We start from the raw sequence: 21,555 nt of genomic DNA, 5'->3' as shown, positions 1-21,555 counted from the left end.
CACACACACACACACACACACACACACACACACACACACACACCATATATTCCCATTTACCCTTAAGGTCTCAGTGAAAACTGTTATGTAAGTGAAGTGACTCTGTTGATTTGTTATCTCTAAGGTTTGGCATGTTATATAATGCAGTTGCTGCATTCTGTGAACTCCACGAAAGGTCAGGCTTGGCTTGATAATCTACACTCCAGGTCCACATGAAACATATCTGAGTGCTATCTAAGTAAAAGGGTATACTTAAGGGTGATGATTCTATGCTGGCATCCAAGATCAATCACCTTGCAAGTGTATGCAACAACAGTCAAGGGGTAACAGCCACAAGAGGGGAAATTAATCCATCACAGGCAGACCTGTTTTCAAATCAGTTCCAGCTTTGAACACTAGGTGGAACTGTTGAGACACCCTGTGAATAGTGTTCTACAGTCCAGTCAATGCATTTTAATATTTTTACCCCACATGTACAAAGAAACACAACATCTATTATTCGGCTCTGCGCCTAATGTTTTATTTATTAAAAAAATACAAAACTTCAAAAAGTTTCCATAGGAAAGCATTATGAATTTGCAATCCCGTCTCTTTCATATCCATTTCAAATGTATGGTTTAACACTGCTTCTTATTAATATCAGAACAGACTTCTTGCCTTCTAAGAGTTACAAAAAGTAAAAATAAAATAAGGAGGAGAAGAGGAGAGGTGCAGTCTGCTTCTTGAGTCCCTGTATTTTAAGTGTTAATCTTGAAGATTTGTTATTGATCACAATTGTAGTGTTGGCTGATTAACACTTGAGAGGTTCTGTACAGAAGTGGAGATCATGGAAAAGATAAATAGAAACATAGCAGCCATGTTTGAGGAATTAAATCACCCCTCCAACCACCTCTTTGCAACTAGCAAGGGATGCCACTTCAGATGTTAACAGGGCTTTAAAAGGGTCACCCTATATTTTGCAGGTGAGTCAGCACTAGTGATTGCCTAGGGTGGAAGCAATCTGCTACTATTCTTTTTCATAGTATTAATAGCATAAGAAACCCTTCACCTTTCGGACTTAAGCTACAGATTCACGTGTTGTGAGTCCTATGGTGATGTGAAACAGTGAAGTAGTTGCTTGGCGATTTATTCTGCAAAGCAAAGGTTTCTCTCCCTACCTACACTAATTCTGTTGAGCAAATAGCTTCTTTATGAACTACAGTACTCCAGTTCCTACAGTCATTCCTCCAAATTCAGGTGGGAAGACTGCAGCAACAAGTTTAAGTACAGAGTTGCCCTGTAACACACACAGAGACACTCAGAGTGTGATTCAGCCTCATTTCATTGAGGGTTGATCCCCGCTTCCATACAGAACACAGAAATTTGTGCAACAACATGTCCCTCTCATTCTCCTGTCAAGTAACTGGCCTTGAAATGTCACGTACATTTGAGGAAAAGGGGGGGGGGGGGGGTGGAAGGATAGAGAACCTTCTCCAATAATTAATAACAAAAAGGATGCTAGATCTGAAGAACATTATGTGCTGAAACCACGTGGGCCTGGCAGGGCTTAGTGGGCATCTCCAAGCTGCTCTCTCGACCGCAGCAGGCTGGCACTTCAAACAGGCAAGACTCCTCCACAGGAGCTGGCATGCCCTGGGAACAAATCTGCTGCACATGTTGCCTGTAGAGGACAATGCAGATAAAAGTTAAGACTGTCAGAAGATCCACTTAAAGTTTCCTCATGAGCAGACTACTTTGGACAACCATCTACTCACCAGGCAGTACGGGACATGACGTGGTGTATGTCAGGTCTTTGGAAGCCGTTGAAGGTGGAGGCGGCGGCCACAGTGTAGGCACCCATGTTCTCAAAGACCAGCCAGTCGCCTACCTGCATGTCAGGCAGGTTGCACTGCTCAACAATGCGATCAAGGCCATCGCATGTTGGGCCCCAGATACTGCAGGGGTACATGACCTCATCTGGCTTTGGCTTCTATTAGTAAAAGGAGAGGGGGGTGGGTAAAAAAAAAAAAAAAAAAAAAAAAAAGACGACATGATCCATTACCAGTTGTTTCACCTTTCACTGACCTGTATGTATGAGGAGAAACTTTGCTACTTTTTCCAATCCTTGAATTCCACTTACCTTATTTAGTGTTGGCAAACAGTGAGCGTGATCATAGAGTATACAGTTGAAGGATCCATACACGCCATCGTTGACATAGTACATCAGGGTTCTATCATTGGTCCCCTCGTCTTCCTCTGTAAAGAAAAGCACAAAATCATTTTAATATTGAGATATGTTACAAATATTTAAGAATCAAGTCATTTTCTAAAATCATAGTAATTGTTCTAAATACATATATGTTACCGTCAGAGGCTGATTCATCGTCCATGATGACTTTCTTGGCAATGATGTTGACAACCAGTGTGTAAGCAGAGGCCACATAAAAGCGGCCTGGCTCAGCAATGACCCTGATACCAGTGTCTGCAGGGAAATACTTGTCCAGGGCTGGATTGATTACTGCTGTGATCTAGCAAGGGGAAAAAGTGTCCACAGGTAAATATATATCAGACTATAAAAAAGCACTTATCTTGAGGTAGTGCTACTGATGTTGCAGCTAAATGTACAAAGACTTGCTAAGCCCATGAAATAGCACATGATTGAAAATTTGCAAGATACCTCTTCAAATTTGAGTTCAGTATCGTCTGAACCAGGGAAACCCCCTCCAATGTCTAACAGGTCCATGTTGAAGCCCAGCTCATCCTAGAGGTCACAAATTTCAGATTCTCAGTTTAGTACACTGGGTGAAACACACACTTTATTACAGTTGTACATGCATCTCTGTCACAACTCACCCCCATATCGAAGACACAGCGGGCATCAGCAATAGCCTGGGTGTAGGTCTCAGGATCATTGCAGCCGCTGCCAACATGGAAGCTGACGCCGATCACATCCAGCTCCAGTTCTTTAGCACGCTCCAGAAGACCTCGACAAGCTTTGAGTGGGGCCCCAAACTTCACACTCAGGCGACACACTGACTTTGAGTCATCTGTGGCAATACGCAGCACCAGCCTGGACACAAAGCAGAAACATGGTAAATGACAAAGAAAATGAGACAAGAAGGCAGATGGGTAAAAAATAAAATGCCACTGAAGCTTTCATATTGTGAATGGTAAAATGTCTCACTTGGCATTGTCATGACAGCGGGCCACTTTCATGAGTTCCACCTCGCTATCAAAAGTCATCATCTGGACACCATGGGCAGACGCATACTTGATCTGAGAAACTTGCTTGCAGGGGTTGGCATAGATGATTCTGCTTGGATCCACTCCCAGAGACTGAACCATCTGAATCTCCGTCTAGAGGGGGACAATGCCAAGAGTCAGCGAAAAAAAAGTGCTAATTTAAAAACACGAGCTGCCAGTGCAATTTCAGCAAGTTTATCAAGAGAGCTTTGCATCGTATTATTCAGAGAGCACCTAGTGCTATGGGAATTTTCCAACACACACCTTGCTTGCACAGTCAAAGCCAGTTCCCAGGGATGCCAGCGTCATAACTACAGCCCGGCTGTCGTTGCATTTGACAGCATAGAAAGGAGTGACGCGAGGCAGGGCCCTCACCCAGCGCAGGTGTTTCTTTAGTACATCTCCCAAGTCACAGACGTAGAAGGCATCCCTGTCATCCTGTAATGGAGGGACGAATAAAGAAAGGGAACATATGCATTAAACAAAAACATTTTAAAACATAGAATATCACATGATACATTGTGAACAATAAGCACTGTGTGCAATATTAAAACTGACATTTACACCACCATGGTCTCAAGAGTTACATAAAGGAAATACAATTCAGACAAAGCAATTCAAGTAACCTGAACAAGTGAGTAGGAGGTCATTTAAACTGCTTGCTTTCAGTTGCATCCTGTTGATTTCACTGAACAGATGGTGCCATCTGATCCCCTAAACAATGTCAGCACAGGATGCTTACCGTCATGGATGACTCATTGATCTTCTGCTCAACAATATCCCGGGCAGAGAAGCCCTCCTCCAGGAAAGAGAAGTCAACCTCAGTGGCAGTGGCAGTGTTCATGGTCACAAGAAGTCCTTTTGATTAGTCACTAGTAAACTGAAAAGGGGGTGGAGGACATATCGAGATTACTTTCAGCTTTGAGAACATGGTGTCTTTTGTGCCTGTGATAATGAAAGCCCATTTTATTACCCACTCCTAGGCAAATCTCAAACAGTGCAACTGTGAACAATTCCCAAAACATAGTTCTTGACTGAATAACAATTGTGTTACAGTGTAATCGGTTTAAGATGGCAATGCAGTATTGAATCAAGCTCAAACTGCAGAAAGTGAGACACTTACTTGGATATGAAAAAGATGAAATTTAGTGTTGCTATTCCTCAGGTGCAGAGAAGCCAAGGGGGCTCACCGGTGAAGTTAAATCCCTTCAAATATGACTCAAGGCCGGGGCCTGCTGAGTAGCCAGTGTGCGTCTTCCTACAGTGATGATTCTGTGAACAAGAGCATTTTTAAGTTTTTAAAAAAAAAAAAAAAAAATGCATTTCCTGAAAAGGAGGAAGCTGGGTCGGGAAATAAGTTGCAGAACTTTAAATGTATTCTGTTTTTGAGCTACAAGCAATTTTATATTTATAAATTTAACAAAGCTACAGATGATTCTATTTAAACCATTACTTTCTGTCATAAAATTGACAAAACTTGTGGCATGCTCAAGACATACACGTGCAGCCTCTTGTGTAATAGCGCTCCTTTCTATAACTACTATGTCATGAATCATGATTACTTTGTACCGTCTGCACAGAGAAGTCACTGAAAGCCCAAAGTACTTAAGTCCCGCCCACTCAAGATTTAATCCAGTTACAAAGAAGATAGGCCTGTAACGTAGAAGAATGGCGTGAATACGAACCAATCGGCGACTAACAAATGACGCCAACGTCAATATGCCGGTTCCGCGTAGAGCCGTTCGTGCCATGAGGTGATCTAGCATATGAAGTTCCTGATAACGTGGTTCAGCCAAGTAAACGCCAACATAAGAATTTGTTCATCGTAACATCGACACACCGAAGTCTACGGCCCTGACAAGTTAACACCACGTGCTAACGTAATGCCGGTTAGTTAGCGAGGTGAAGATAATATTAGCGAGGTGAAGATAATAATTGCGAAAATGACGTTAGCTAACCCGCCGCCTGTCACACCGGCCACGTCGTAATATTAGGTAACACTCAATAGCGATTCAATTTTGATTCAAATTGGCATTACAGTTACGGTAATGTAGCGAAAATACCCAACCCTTAAACAATAAAACAACCGTAAGTCATTGTCCTGTTTGAGCCGCCACAACTGAATCAGCCTGCTACTTGCTACCGTTAACGTTAGCTAAAAAGCATTTAAGATAAAATGTGACGTCGTTAGTTGTGAGATATCGAAAATACATTGCATACCTTAAAAAGCATTTACAAAGAGTGTGTCCATGAGACCAGAATGCTGGGATAAAAAAATAAAGCGGGTTCTCTCCACAAAGAAATCCGCTACTGGATGTTTCAACCCTACTAGGACTGAAACTGGAGTGGAAGCCGGCAAGAGATCCCGACAGTATTTATAGAGAGCTCGTTACTACGGCAACGCAGCCAGCTGAAACCGGCCTCCCATCCACGTATGAACCGGTTTAGGCTTGTAACCTCATCTACATGGTGGGAAAGACTGGTCAGACAGACAGACAGACAGACACGGACCACCATACAACTACTTAGAAAACACAAGATTACTTAACACAGCCAGTTCAAACAGACCGTCTATCTGTTACGTAAAAAAAAAAAAAAAAGCTTGTACTTCTTCACGTAAAAACTTGTGTTGTCTCTTTTGCCAAGTGCTTACTGTGAAAATAAATTTGAGCTTATGAAAATAGGGGTATGTTATCTGAAGTTTGTCTTTTGAGAAAGTCCAAACATTAAAGAAAAGGCCTGCATGCCAGTGGTGTAGTGGAGGGTATAAGCAGGTACATGGGGTATACCCACTATTTTTTCTGGTTGTTTACAATATACCCACCTGTCAGCCAAAAGCCATTGCAATAGGCTTTATAGGACATATACCTAATTCCTTCTTCGTAACCTATTCATCTACCAAGTAGGTGACCCACTTCATCAACTACCACTACAAGACTGGATGTAGCGAAACATGCTCTGATAAACAGTAAGATTTAAATCAGTTAAGCAAGCAAAAATGCCAAACATGCTCAGGCTTGATCGAATCCAATAATTAAAGTATTCATTGGCCAGAGCCCTAGAGCTTTTTTATGCATACATCTACCTGACTTCATGATGATGACATCAGTACAGGTTCCTGCACTGCATTTGTGTTTACCCCAGAGGTGCTCACACACTGTCTGGCTTTGACTGGCAGCATGGCCTCAAGGATGTGACCTGGCTTGATGGCAGTCTGTTCAGTCTCATACTGAGGTCTTGACCTACCTGATGAGATTAAAGGAGATCACAAGATGACTCAGAGACAGCAACGTGTCAACACAGGCACATATGTCAACAACAGCTCTTTAAAGCCATGTTCTGAGAGCATTTGTATCATATCTATATCCTTCTTCAAGTTTGTATAACAAACGTGGGCCATGAATTGAAACACACACGCTAGCGTAAATCACAAAGAATGATATGCAGGTTTTTTTAAAAATATTTTATGGTGCTTCTACTCTTAAGCTGTAAGATGCTTTTTCACCCACAGCCCTCAAATCCCTGTCCTCCACACATTTCCTATGGAGCTACATTTGTTTCTTTATTATTCAATCAAGCAGAGTAGGTTTTGCAATCAAAAAAAAAGATTTTAGAGCAAAAGTATCAATATTGCAATCAAAGATGTTTTATTGCAAGTGAAAAATGATTGATTAAAAAATGCAAATCCAAAAGTTTTGTTTGCGAGTAATTTTTTTCCGTTTGCAAGTCAAAAAGTTTTGCGAGTAAAAAGTTGAACCTGGCCTAAACTGAAAGCTGTAAGACACGTCTCTATTGGCCAGTCTTGATCGGAATGACAGCTTGCAAAGCAACATGGGAGTTCTGTAGTTCACGGGGAATTCAGTGCGGGAGCTGTTGTGAAAATCAATTAGCAGGTATGTTTATACATAACTAATAATAGCAAGAATGTTATATTTGAACTGGTGCATGTAGATTGCTTTTGTTTAGCCAGGGCAGAACTATTCGACGGCGTAACAGTCAGCACCGTCGATGCCCCGGGGTGTAGCAGTAATGCCTACAGTAGAGTGTTTCCAGTGGGAGAGAGGAAATCGTGGGTGTAGCCCGCTCTGTGTGGAGCCACGTCAAACCCACCAATAGAAACTCTTCTCTCATCCATCAGCGTAGGCCCCGCCCATTAAGTGCAGTTGAACTTGCAAGCAAAACTTTAACTCGCAAGCAAAGAGTTCTGATTTATGAGCAAAATGATCAAACATTTTTACCTACAAACTTGATTTTTGATTGCAGTTCAAGAAATATGCTCTCAAAACGGGTTTATATGATTGCAACAAAAAGACACAAAAATACCTCCATAATTTCCCCCTTACTGCACAGTCTAATCAGTCCAAAGGTTGCTTTCATTGACATTTGGTTTGCAAGCAGACATTACCAAATGAAGGAAAATGGAGAACTTGGATTAGTGTGACCCAACAGTAGGCTACATGTGGAAATGTTGCACAAGCAGTGGTTCCAGTACACTAACAGCAAACGTCAGGATTTCATGAGGACCACATATCTGTGGGCTTAACTTAATATCTTTTCCAGGTCCTGAGGCCAAAATCAAGATGGCAGTCAACTCTTTTTTGCACAATGGCGTTTCCATTCAAATCTTCTGCAGCACTGGTGAATGAAGTCATGTTTTCCAAGCAGTTTAATTATCAAAAAGTAAAAAGCACAGCCCTTTCTGAATTGGTTAATACATTAAAATGAGGTTAAGCGGCAAAACTGTATGATGACATAATCTTTAATGATTTTCATACATTGCAGTTTTCCTATAGTCCTGCCCTGAATCTGAACTTGTTCTTGCAGGCCTCACTTCCTATGCAGACCCATGCTTGTCAGTGAGGAAGTGGGCCCACACTTGGGGGCTAATTCAATTTTCAACAGATGTTTATCAGCTTGGTAAAAATCACAAGATCCCAAAACACTTAAGTATTTGACGTATTTAATAGAAAACCCAAATGAGACTGTTTCTTGACTTCCAGTCATTTCCTTTTGTTTCTGTTTGTGTCTCTCTCTTCCACCGAATGTCTGTGTCTCTACCCTCTCCTTCACCTCTCTCCTTCTCCTCCTCTTGTAATGTCTATCTCTCGCTCTGTGTGGACTTTCTGTTATCATTACTGTGGACCATTGTGGCCTAACCCCCACATTTACAAGGCATCACAGAGGACAAGGATGATGATTGTTATTGGCCACCCACAAGATACAGTGCAGTGTACGGGGCTACAGGCCTTGGTGACTGTGTCATGTGTATCACTGCGTCTGGCTTTGTGTTTCTCTTCACTTCTTTGTTAGCTCATAGTTGCATAATGAAATGCCACTGTTTCATCAACTTATGTTTTTGTACCATCTGACTCAGTGTGCATAACATGCTGAGGAAACAAACCACTCCTTCCCTGACATTTCTCAAGTGAATAAACCAGGGATGCACAATAATATTGGCACATCATCTGTATCAGCTGATATGGGCACATTCAATCAACACCTTAAGTACGCGGATGATTCCCTTACTGTCAGCCTTCTGCGTGGATCAGAGCATGATCATGGCCCAGCACTGGATGAATTTGTTAATTGTTGAGATAATTTTTTTTCCCGATTAATTCCAGGGGCGTCTGGGAGGAATTTACCTCGGGATGAATTTTTAGAAACAGCTACACTGACCATTTAAGAGCATTTTGAAAGCAAAAATTTTAGATTAGGGGTTCTCAACTTTTTGCTGACTGAGTGCCAATTTAAGGAGCCAGCATATGACTGAGGACCATACAGGAAAAGTGCACATGACTTGTTTATGACTTTTTAATGACATACAATGACTTTTTTGACTACAGCAACACCACTCCCTCACAAAATATATTGTAATTAAGGCCTAGGAATAAACTGTACTCAACTTCATTTGTACCAGGTGATAATGATAATAACTAGTCCATACCCATTGGTAGCTTTGTCACCTTCTACCTATGCCAATCCTCAATGCCTATGTGCAGTTTCACTTAGATTGACCACGTCAGTGAGTAGAAAAATGTGGGACAGACAGAATGACTGACTGACAGAATGACACACTGGCAGTTTCCGTGATTATGTACAGCATACCATACCATGACTTAGTCATACCAAAAATTAGAAAAAAAACAAACATTGGGCCACAGGGGGAGCCACAGCGATCGGTCGCATTTTAGCCATTTTTAAGCATTTTTCTGTTGTTATAGCGCCACCCAGTTGCCAATTAGAGTTAAATTTCTCCAGTCACCTTGAGGCGTCCTGTTCTACATATCTACCAAGTTTAGTAAAAATCAATATGGCGGTTAGGCCTAGATAAGAAATTAGTTCTCTAGCGCCCCCATTTTGTTTGATGGGGTCAATAATGGAGGGGTCCCCTCAGATTATGTGTGGTCATATGCCTACAAAGTTGCGTGGTGATCAGTGAAACCCTTGAGATGTTATACACCTTTATGTGATGAGCCACACCCTCCGCAATATTCATTGCCTTATAGAAGCTCAGTTTTAGTAAGTTTTCCAACTTTTGCCAAGAGGGAACTTTAGATATTGGTCCCTAGATTATGTTCACAGAGTTTCATGCAGATCGGTCAAACTTCCTAGGAAGAGATCGATTTGAAGTGTTTTTCAAAAAATTCAAAATGGCGAAAATCTATATAACCGGAAGTTATGGTTTCTTGAGGCAAATTTGTTCCTCATGAGGAGAGGCATCTCTGTGCAAAGTTTCATGTCTCTACGACATACGAGGCATGAGATATGCCCATTCAAAGTTTGCAATTTCAATAGGTTGCTATAGCGCCCCCCTTTGGCCAATTGACGTAATATTGCTTAATTCGCATCCTCCCATGACCCTCTACCACTGTGCCAAATTTCACATGGATTGACCAAGTCAGTGAGGAGAAAAACATGGAACAGACACACAGACAGACAGAGTTTTCGTCATTATATAGTAAGATAATAATAACAATAATAATAATGATAATAAACTTTATTTATATAGCAAGAGCTGTACAATAAAACTAAACACAATTAAAACACAAGAAGAATAAAACAAATATCATGTCATAAAATGTCATCAAGATAAAATAGGGTCATAATAATAATAAAAGGTCATTAAAATCAGTAAGATAGAAATAAAATAGACAGCTCAGATAAAGTCAGGATATGAAGTAAACTTTTAGGAGATACTTAAACAAAGCCAGTGACTCAGACAGCCTTATATCCTTGGGCAGGTCATTCCAGAGCCTTGGGGTCCTGGTGGCAAAAACTCTGTCCCTTGGTGCACAAAGTAACCACAGTTAGCTGTCAGTGTCAGTTTTGTATCTATGTTTCAGAAAAGGCAGAGGTTTTGAAGTTCACGCCTTGGGCGTGGGCATGTGTATTTGTTTATACTTAAGATGGCTTGCTTTGTTTGTTCATAAGATGAACAAACAATAATGAACATCCATGAAGGCTTTACCTCAATATAGCTACCTGAGCAATTTTGAGTGGTCCAGAAAGCTGCTTGCAGCAGATGGTGTCTGCGGCGTTTCTTTATTTTTTTGATTCTGGTCAGTGTGACTTTGATGGGGCAGGCACCCAGCAGCATGTTGACACACAGGGCGCTTAATTATCTTAAAGCTCTGATGACGCCACTGACTCCACCCAGACAGCTGGGTAGAGTTAAGACTATTGCACGGCACAGTCACTAAACTGTGACCAGCCAGTCACCGAAAGGAAGTGCAGTGTTAATCATGCTGCAAACTCTGAATTTAGAAACAGACCAATACATGGAAATGAGAGACATAAGTATTTACATTTTAACAGCCACAAATACTTAATATTGTAATTTAAACACCACTGAATTCACAGCATTGGAATGTATTTCACTTTGAACCCCATGTGTCTGAATTTATTTGTTCTGATTTTACCTTTTTGAATTCAAAACAGAAACTTTGTTTTGCAATTTAATTTTAAAAGCTGAATTTGAATGTATTTTTTTTTTCATTGTTCACAACTTAATATTCAAAATTTTAAGTTCAGAATTTCACAATTCCAGGAAAAAAATAAATTTAGGTCGCTCAAATTTGATTGGTCAAATTCAGATCTTAAAATTTAGGTTGCAAAAAAAATCAAATAGATCAGCAGATACAGAAACAGCACAAACTGGATGACTTACTGGGGCCTCATCATTCTCCCTGGTAATTATCTTTGGATTTATTTATTTATTTATTGTTTTTTTGGATCACATGCCTGACAGAACATGCTCTGAAAGGCCAGAAGTTGGTCCGACTGCATTCAGGCTCGACTGCCTAGGTTGCCCGGATGTTGCTATTTCAATTTTTTCGAGTTGAAGTTTTAGATCTGAATTTGACCAATCAAATTTGAGCAATCTGAATCCTTTTTTTTTCCTTTTAAATTCTGAAACTTATATTTTTGGGTCTCAATTTGTAAACAGTGAAAAAAAAAAATCAAATTCCTCGTTTCAAATTGCAACTCAAGGAATTTCATATTTTAATTTCTAAGAGGTGAGTTTAGAACAAATAAATTCAGATACATGGTCTTCAAAGTAAAATATTTCAGTCCTGAGAATTCAGTGGTGTGTAAATTTTAATATTAAGGAATTCAGTGGCAGTTAAAATCAAAATACTCACGTCTTGTATTTGCTTCCAATCAAACTTGATGTCAGTTTTGTGAGGTCAATCCAGACTGGCATAAAAGGAGAGGGAGATGCAATACATCAAACAAGACTGAGACTACAGGCTGTGACAAAGACATTCCACGTAAAGAGTGGAGGTAAATGTTAAGATCTGTATTTCCATGAAATACACAGACAATGGGTGGCTTGTAATTAAGGCCATGCTGTAGTGTCTGGCATGTTACCGCAATACCTTAAAAAAAAATTAAATTGAAGGTTTGGTCTTGTGGGTCTGTCCTGACTGCGCTAATCCACAGTCAGTTCATTCACAAGGCTGATGTCACTTTCACTGTCACGCTACTCCTGTCTTCTTTACATATATTTTCAGATGTATGTCCTCACTGTCTGGACTACATACATACAGACATTGCATGATGAAATCTTAATGTCTTTTTTAAGGGCACTGTTTGAACTATACCATTTTGATTGCAGGGTGCTGGGATTTATAAATAGTCACGACCATGGATGGATTACATGGATGGTCCTACCACTCTCAGGCCCAGGTGCCCAAAGTTTCAGTTTCAAGACACCAACCTGGAGGAGACTCAAAATTACCACAAAGAGACTCTAAAAGACAACAAAAGACAGCAAAACAACCACAGGGACACAAAATGACTACAAAAAGACATAAGGCCCGTTTCCACTGAAGAAGTTCCTGGTACTATTTGGGGGGCAGGAACTACTACAGGAACGTCCTCTCACTCGGCCCTCTCAACTGCCGTGTCTCCACTGAGAGAGCGGAGTAGGAGCAAAGAAGGTGGATAAGCCAAGACGGTCCACTGCGAGTCAGTTTCCTGTATCAGTGTCACGTGGGGTTCGCGACCACCACGTCCCTTTAGGAGACTAACAGCAGGTCCTGAGTCCATTGACTTCAGTGGGAGAAATGAACGTGATTACAGATTATGGCCGATTCTTTCGCCCCATAGTCACGGAAGCAGATATTGGACCCATTTATCACAAGCCACATATCTTCAGAACATTCCAACACCAAAATGGCAAATTTCAGACGGACAAATCAGGAGAAAATTTACTTTGTTCAAGACCTGTTTCTGTCTCAACAACACACTCTCGCGAGATCTGGCAACAGTTATCTCCTCTCTGGTGCTGAAATCAGTGCAGTTTCACCAAAGATACTGGATTACTAAAAATATTTTTTTCCAGCGGATGTCTTAGTTACAACATGGTTGAGCTAACTGGAGTAGTTTCATGTCGTATCAGACAACAGGAGGCTTTTAACAGATGACGTCCTGATGTTGTAACTAAGATATCTGCTGGAAAAAATATTTTTTTCACGGACCGTTTATTGAGTTACTGAGTTATTACAGACACTGCTAACGGCTAATGGTTAGCCCAGCTAATCTACAATAACCAAGCGAGGTTGGGGATACTCATCTTTGATTGCCGGTTCTCCATCATCTTTGATTGGGCTACAGGGGACAACGCCTACTTAGGAGACCGGAAATGTGTACCATTTCATACAATGGGGGTATATTGTAGGTGGGACATCTTGTACATAGACATATGTCTATGATCTTTTAGTAATAGTATCTTTAGTAGGAGGAAGGTTCCTGTAAAGTTACCGGGCTCTGTATGTGACGTAATCGTTGCGCGACCATTTTGACCGGGGCGACGTAGGGGCGTAGGGACGCCGTTAGCGGTGTCTGTAATAACTCCGGTCACATTCTGTGAAAAAAACATTTTTTCCAGCGGATGTCTTAGTTACGACATGATTGAGCTAACTGGAGTAGTTTCATGTCGTATCCGACAATGGGAGGCTTTTAACAGATGACGTCCGGATGTTAGCTTTGCTGCTGCTGTTAGCTGTCCCTGCCAGCTGATGCTTTCTAGACATCGTGATTTCCCAAAACTGAATAAACACCACACATAGCAACACAAAACTGCTTTGCTAGTTCAATCATATTGTAACTAAGATATCCGCTGGAAAAAATATTTTTTCACGGACTGTTTATTGAGTTATTACAGACACCACTAACAGCTATCGGTTAGCCTAGCTAATCTACGATAACCATGTTATTAATTACAAAACGTCACATCCCGCCTTGAGTATATCCAATCAGCACCAAGTAATCCCCAAGCCCCAGCCAGGAATTTCTTGGGGCCGTTCTGAGTACCTACTCCGAGGCAGGGACTTGTTTAGCCCCTGTAAAAGTTCCGGAACTCTGTCCTTCGGGGGTGGTTCCTGCGGTGGAGACACGCACCAATGGCCCCGGCCCCGTAAAATTACCCCAAAGTTGCTGCGGTGGAAACGGGCCTATTAACAACTACAAGAGATTCAAAATGACCTCAAAGAGAGACCCCACTCCTGGAGGGCCCCAGTCAAAAGCACTCCATTCCACCTATGCAGTTTGAATAGATGGAAACACTTAGCTGGGAAATCCACTTTGCTACCAACACAGACTGTCACATGCCAGTTTGCCCTGAGCATACAGTTGCATGAGCAAAATCATGTGCTATAACTGCCTGTAGTGTGTGGTATTCCTGGTTCTATGTTAACATGATTTACTTTATATTATGTACACATTCATAAAAACGTAAATTTGAATTACATTTATTCAACCTATATTTTGACAGAGGTTATACTGAGACCAAAGTTTCTATCTACAGTACAGGCCAAAAGTTTGGACACACCTTCTCATTCAATGCGTTTTCTTTATTTTCATGACTATTTACATTGTAGATTCTCACTGAAGGCATCAGAACTATGAATGAACACATGTGGAGTTATGTACTTAACAAAAAAAGGTGAAATAACTGAAAACATGTTTTATATTCTAGTTTCTTCAAAATAGCCACCCTTTGCTCTGATTACTGCTTTGCACACTCTTGGCATTCTCTCGATGAGCTTCAAGAGGTAGTCACCTGAAATGGTTTCCACTTCACAGGTGTGCCTTATCAGGGTTAATTAGTGGAATTTCTTGCTTTATCAATGGGGTTGGGACCATCAGTTGTGTTGTGCAGAAGTCAGGTTAATACACAGCCGACAGCCCTATTGGACAACTGTTAAAATTCATATTATGGCAAGAACTAATCAGCTAACTAAAGAAAAACGAGTGGCCATCATTACTTTAAGAAATGAAGGTCAGTCAGTCCGGAAAATTGCAAAAACTTTAAACGTGTCCCCAAGTGGAGTCGCAAAAACCATCAAGCGCTACAGCGAAACTGGCACACATGAGGACCGACCCAGGAAAGGAAGACCAAGAGTCACCTCCGCTTCTGAGGATAAGTTCATCCAGGTCACCAGCCTCAGAAATCACAAGTTCACAGCAGCTCAGATCAGAGACCAGATGAATGCCACACAGAGTTCTAGCAGCAGACCCATCTCAAGAACAACTGTTAAGAGGAGACTGCGCGAATCAGGCCTTCATGGTCAAATAGCTGCTAGGAAACCACTGCTAAGGAGAGGCAACAAGCAGAAGAGATTTGTTTGGGCCAAGAAACACAAGGAATGGACATTAGACCAGTGGAAATCTGTGCTTTGGTCTGATGAGTCCAAATTTGAGATCTTTGGTTCCAACCGCCGTGTCTTTGTGAGACGCAGAAAAGGTGAACGGATGGATTCCACATGCCTGGTTCCCACTGTGAAGCATGGAGGAGGAGGTGTGATGGTGTGGGGGTGTTTTGCTGGTGACACTGTTGGGGATTTATTCAAAATTGAAGGCACACTGAACCAGCATGGCTACCACAGCATCCTGCAGCGACATGCCATCCCATCCGGTTTGCGTTTAGTTGGACGATCATTTATTTTTCAACAGGACAATGACCCCAAACACACCTCCAGGCTGTGTAAGGGCTATTTGACCAAGAAGGAGAGTGATGGAGTGCTGCGGCAGATGACCTGGCCTCCACAGTCACCGGACCTGAACCCAATCGAGATGGTTTGGGGTGAGCTGGACCGCAGAGTGAAGGCAAAGGGGCCAACAAGTGCTAAACACCTCTGGGAACTCCTTCAAGACTGTTGGAAAACCATTTCAGGTGACTACCTCTTGAAGCTCATGGAGAGAATGCCAAGAGTGTGCAAAGCAGTAATCAGAGCAAAGGGTGGCTATTTTGAAGAAACTAGAATATAAAACATGTTTTCAGTTATTTCACCTTTTTTTGTTAAGTACATAACTCCACATGTGTTCATTCATAGTTTTGATGCCTTCAGTGAGAATCTACAATGTAAATAGTCATGAAAATAAAGAAAACGCATTGAATGAGAAGGTGTGTCCAAACTTTTGGCCTGTACTGTACGTCAGTACGAACACATGAAGAAGTTTGAATGACTGTTTATTTCACTGATTTTATATTGGAGTCAAATTGTCTTTATCTTTTCTTAAAATTATATCAGTATTTTTTGTCTTGTTTTGTTTGACATTAATTACATAACTAATAATGTTTGGAGAAGAAATAAGTTGACACTTTGCTTTAATGGTTGTTTCTTACAAGAGTTTAGTTCTTGTACATTAAATATGTTGGTAGATTGAGAGTTGACTATGAAACCTTTGCCTCATTTCCACTGCACAGTTCAGCTGTACTCCACTCACTTATGGTACCAGGGGCTTTTCTCAAATTCATTTTCCACTGCAGATAGTACCCTGTCATATCAGTGGGATTCTCACCTGGCTGTCACAGTGATGCCATGTGAAAGTGCCCTGACATCATCTTCAACCCAACACAACTGACCACAGGGTGGTTTTGCACGCCGACATTTTTAAAACTCAGGGTCAAGTGAATAAAAAAAATTGTGATAGCTACTGTCAAGTTGTCATGACCAAGACATCTTCTGGTAATGTCATCCTGGTTAATGTCAAGTTGTCATAATAAGGTCATCCCAAACAAATCTAAGGTCAGTTTGTCATGACAAAGACAACTTCTGGTAATGTCACTTTGATTAATGTCAAGTTGTCATAATCAAGACAACCCAAACAATGTCAACTTGTCATTACAAAAACCAAATGACACTTAATGACAGCAGTCATAAACGTTTATGACATGTACAAAATGTTCATGACAGGTTCATGACCGTGTCATGTCATAGTTATGACAGTGTCATGTCACTCTTATGCAGATACCTTCAAGTAAAGTGCAACCAATTGTTTGATATATTTTTATCAATATATTGGGGGAACGGCATTCTGAGCATATTTGAGTGTTATATTGAATATGTATTGAAACTTTTGCCTTGCATCCAAATATATTTCGTTTATATGTCAAATATAACATTTATTCTGTGGCTTTGCATCTTTTCACCATGCTGAAATGCCTGCTTTTGGGATATTGCCAGAAAATGCAGGTCAGCAAAGCTGTTAGGACAAATCTGAGTGCAACAATTATGCACTTGTGTTTTTAGGACTTTTTTTTTATTGCCCCATTTAAAACATTTGTAATAGTAAAAGTAATCAAATGCAGGAAGTTACATTACTTTGATGAAGAAATAAAAATAGTTACATTACTTACTATATTTTTAACATGGTAATTAGTAATCTGCAACCTGTAAATTTCAAAAGTAACTTTCCCAACACTGATTACATGGTATTTGGGACATAATGACAGTGGGGAGAAAGTTTATGCAGCCCTTGCTGCTCCTTGTGACAGTGACCAAGAATTGTTTTGCATCTTTGTGTATTTTGTGCCTGTCTGTCAGACAGACACAGAAAAAGAATGGATGAGAATGAAGAGTCATTGTAAATACAAATATTAGATCATTAGATGCAATCGGTGCACTCAGAAAACAAGTATAGGACAAACTGGTTGTTACACAGATGACAGTTTTTCAAGAAAAGAACAGACACTCAAAATTTTCAGAGTAAAAGCAGTAACATCAAAAGAAATATATCAATAAAAATGTCGAAATATGTATGTATTATCCATATCTAATGATCTAAACATTACATTTAAGTCTATTTATAGTCTATATTACATCAAAAGGTGGCTATAAAGACATTTCTGACCATGCAGCTGACCCACTTGCCCACTTGTCAGCTCTGTTCCTGGAGTGATGAGAAGAGAGTTGTTTAATCTGGCTCTCTGCTGACTCATCATTTCTTCTTCTTTCAAGGTTGAGTTGCCCAGAGTTGGTGGTGCGCACGGCGCTGTTGAGACCAAGGTCAAAAAAAAAGTGATCATATTTTCACTGGAATATCTTTTGTGCTTTTCTGGGTTGGCCTGAAGCTCTGTGGCCAGGCTGCGTCAGCACATTCACTCCTTTGATCCTTTTGGGGACTGAAGGGAAGGCTCTCTGCTTCACAGTGAAGGTGTCATGGGTCTACCATTAGCACAGTTGTATTTGCTCTTTGAAATGTAAGATAAAAGAGGTAGAAGCAAAAGACAATGCCATTGCATATCAGACCACCTACAGAGGCCTGCAAAGTTACAGCTAGTCTCTGCAAAGTAAATGTCTACAGATAACCTAATCAAGGGTTAGGAACTCAATGTCCCCTAAGTAGGTGCTATTTCAGAGCTGAGCAGCTCTCTATTTGATGCCGTGAGGCTTCCTTCTCAATGTAAGAAGATGGAGAAGGAATATGGTAGAGTGGCTGTTGTTTGCATTTCATCTTCCCCACATTTTTTTTCCCCATCCACAATTTGAAGAATCATTATCTATTATCATCCTTGTGTTGATTACCGGTTTGTCCACCTTGGTAGCCATTCTTTCAGTCTGCCTTCGGGACTTCCTCCGGACTGTTTTCCATTGTTTAGTCAAATATTTAGACACAAATACTTGAGACATTGAATACTGAAACCTTGTTTACATTTGGACCTAAATACACACTGAATTTAACAGAAATATTTTTTCATCTATAAACATTCAGACTTACACAATATAGCTTACACAATATAGCTCAAACACACATTCATTGCACAATCCAAGTGTGTGGATGGCTAGCTAATTATTTTTTTCGAGTTAGCATTTTAGCACTCCTGATTCCCTCTCTTCAGGTGTATGGGTTTATTGAACGGGTCTTCGGTAGGATCTTAAGATGGTTGCTAAGAAGTGGCTAAATGAGACTACACAGCATCATCACATCAAACACAACTTTACTGCCTCGCTGTGGTGGCGACGTTGAAGACACCCGACTGTAGTGTGATTGATAGGCTAACTTTAGCTTTTTACCTCTGGTGATTGTGTTTACGCTTAAAAAATCATAAAAGTTCATTTGAAGATTGTCTTACTGAACAAAACGTGCAAGTATTCTAAACTTTTGTTTGCCACAGAGCTTTTTTTCTGCATTAATGCAAAATCCTGCTGGCTTTTTGGAACTAGCACAATTTTAACTTCCGGGTTGGCCTACAGAAAAACGTCTCTGCAGCACTCTGTTAAGCCACATATTTTCTGACACTACCCCAACACCATGGTGGTGAATGGAATTTTATTTGTGGTGCTCACAGCATTAAAAAATTTAAACTAAAGTCCACAAATAAAGTCCACAGCCATAGTTACTCTTTGAGGCTGTGTCACATCAGTATATGAACATGCTAATATTGACAATGCTAACATGCTAATGTTTAGCAGATGTACTGTGCACTATCTTTAGTTTAGCTTGTTAGTTTGCTAACTGCTAATAAGCTAACAAACAACAGCTGCAGGTATTTGGTCATTCACCAGACAGCAGTACTTTCAGAGCTTAACAGAAATGTTAACATGCTAATTAGCTGTAACCAGAGGTGGGATCAAATCATTGTTTCACAGTCCAAAAGTCTCAAGTCTTTGTCCTCAAGTCTCAAATCAAGTCCAAGTCCTAAACTTTAAGTTTCAAGTCCTAAACAAGTCATAACGAGCTCTTTTAAATTTACAAAAATCATGAATGCTTTTTTAGGTGGAATTATTTGTCAAAACAAGTTTCTTTAAAGGTGTTGTGTCTCTGTCTGTAATTTTTGACCGGCATATACCACTTTGTGAATGGGAATAGTCATGTTTGGTATCATTTTTTCCAACTGGCGCTCAGTAGCCTTACATTATGTTGGTTCTTCATGGTTCTCTCTTACAACTTGACTGTATACTGTCAGACTGGTCCAAACAAAGTGGATCTGGGGAACTAAATGTTGACTAGCTGGGAATGAAAACCGTTGACATTAGCTGATTCAGGAAAACAAGGGAAATTAATTGATTCTTGGCACATTAATATTCAATGGCACTACCTTCCACCTAAGACATATAGTCCCTATGAAACTTGTTGAGAGTGTCGTCTGTGGATTATCCACAGTTATAGACACACTGACTTACCAAGCGTCGCTTCTAAGGACACTTGGTAAGTCAGCTGGTTTATAGTAGCGTTCACAACGCTACTATAAACCACAAACCTTCAGCAGGTGTGGCTTGATTCGGCCACATTAAAGGATCCCTGGATTTTCAGTTGGAGTAAGCAACATGTTTGATCATTGCAAGTTAATACATGCCTTAACAAATTCTACAAAAGCACAAATCTCAAACCACGAGGCATACTGCAGCTCTACGTAATGGTTTGGCTTACAAGGTAAAATATATCAAATATCACTTATTTGTCTTTGCAGAAATACAGTTTCCTGATTCTTTGTGCCAGCTTTGGTTGACCTACTTCCTGTGGCCTGATTGCTAAGTTGTCATGGTGAAGCCAAAGCATTGTGAGAGAAAGGGGGGGGGGGGGGGGGGGGGGGCAACTTGCCTGGAACCCAGATGAAATCACTATACCAGATGACACTTTGCTAAATAATGTTTATTTGTTCTACAGCAGGACAGTGTCACTGGTGTTTCCCAACACAAAGGACTAAACTAGGCTGGAGCTTTGTCATCTGGCCTCAGTAACCTACTCTCAACTGATGGTAATCTCTCAACAAATAAAAAGCTTCCTGTTCATTCTCCAAAGGCTTTGCACCAACGAATTTCTGTCTTAAAGTATGTTAAACCCTGATCCTGATCTATTTAGCTGTACACAAAGTGACACAGAAATAATATTCATGTTGTAGCTGGGAGTTAGATGAGAGGTTTGATACCACATTTGTGTCTGGACTGTAAATATGTAGCTGGAGACAGCAGCTTTTTAGCTTAGCACAAAGACTGGAAATGGGGGAAGATGCTTATGTGGCTGTGTCAACGGTGACAAAATTTGCCTCTAGGCACCTCTAAAGTAAACTAGTTAAAACATAATATCTCATTTGTTTGATCTGTATAAAATCCAAAGTGTGACAAGAACTCCAGGAAGTTACGTCAGGACCAATAGTTCATCACATAATTCCCCCATAAGGATTTATTTTAATTTTTTTAATTTTCCCCCAGGTTTTTGTAGGCGTTAAACAAATAAGATACAATGTGTTCATCAGTGAGCTTTAGAGGTGCAGGCGTTCATGTTTAGTTACTTTTGGACAGAGCCAGGCTAGCAGTCTTTATGCTAAGCTAAGCATTCAGTTCTAGCTTCTTATTTTCTGTACAGACACAAGAGTGGTATCAATCCACTTATGCAACTCTCAGCAAAAAACGAAAGTGTAGTGTGTTACAACGCTGAAATCATGTTTGGCTCTTGCAGCAAATGTCCAGGGTGAAATTTGTTGTCCAACATGCTAATTTACTGGATTTCAATGAGGTGTTGTTAATGCTGTCACAAAACCTGACAGATGGGTCGCGGTGAAAAAGCCCTGTGACATCAAATGAGTGAGTTCAAATGAGCCTG

General features: G+C 40.6%; 1 protein-coding gene across 1 annotated transcript; it reads right to left on the bottom strand.

Annotated features, from left to right (window-relative positions):
- Nucleotides 1–493: 493 nt before the first annotated feature.
- Nucleotides 494–5,601, bottom strand: odc1 (ornithine decarboxylase 1). The gene is made up of 11 exons (XM_078174967.1): nt 5,443–5,601; nt 4,346–4,494; nt 3,965–4,102; nt 3,487–3,660; nt 3,164–3,336; nt 2,833–3,049; nt 2,657–2,740; nt 2,345–2,507; nt 2,120–2,235; nt 1,755–1,969; nt 494–1,660 (listed from the first exon to the last, which is right to left on the bottom strand). Exons 3-11 carry the CDS (start codon nt 4,064–4,066, stop codon nt 1,498–1,500), a joined length of 1,407 nt encoding a protein of 468 aa, XP_078031093.1. The 5' UTR covers nt 4,067–4,102; nt 4,346–4,494; nt 5,443–5,601; the 3' UTR covers nt 494–1,497.
- Nucleotides 5,602–21,555: the final 15,954 nt, after the last annotated feature.

The sequence above is a fragment of the Epinephelus lanceolatus genome, chromosome 15 (assembly GCF_041903045.1).
Source record: "Epinephelus lanceolatus isolate andai-2023 chromosome 15, ASM4190304v1, whole genome shotgun sequence".
Classification (NCBI taxonomy): Eukaryota; Metazoa; Chordata; class Actinopteri; order Perciformes; family Serranidae; genus Epinephelus; species Epinephelus lanceolatus.
Note: the sequence above shows the minus strand (reverse complement) of the source record. Positions and strands in the feature narration are given on the sequence as shown.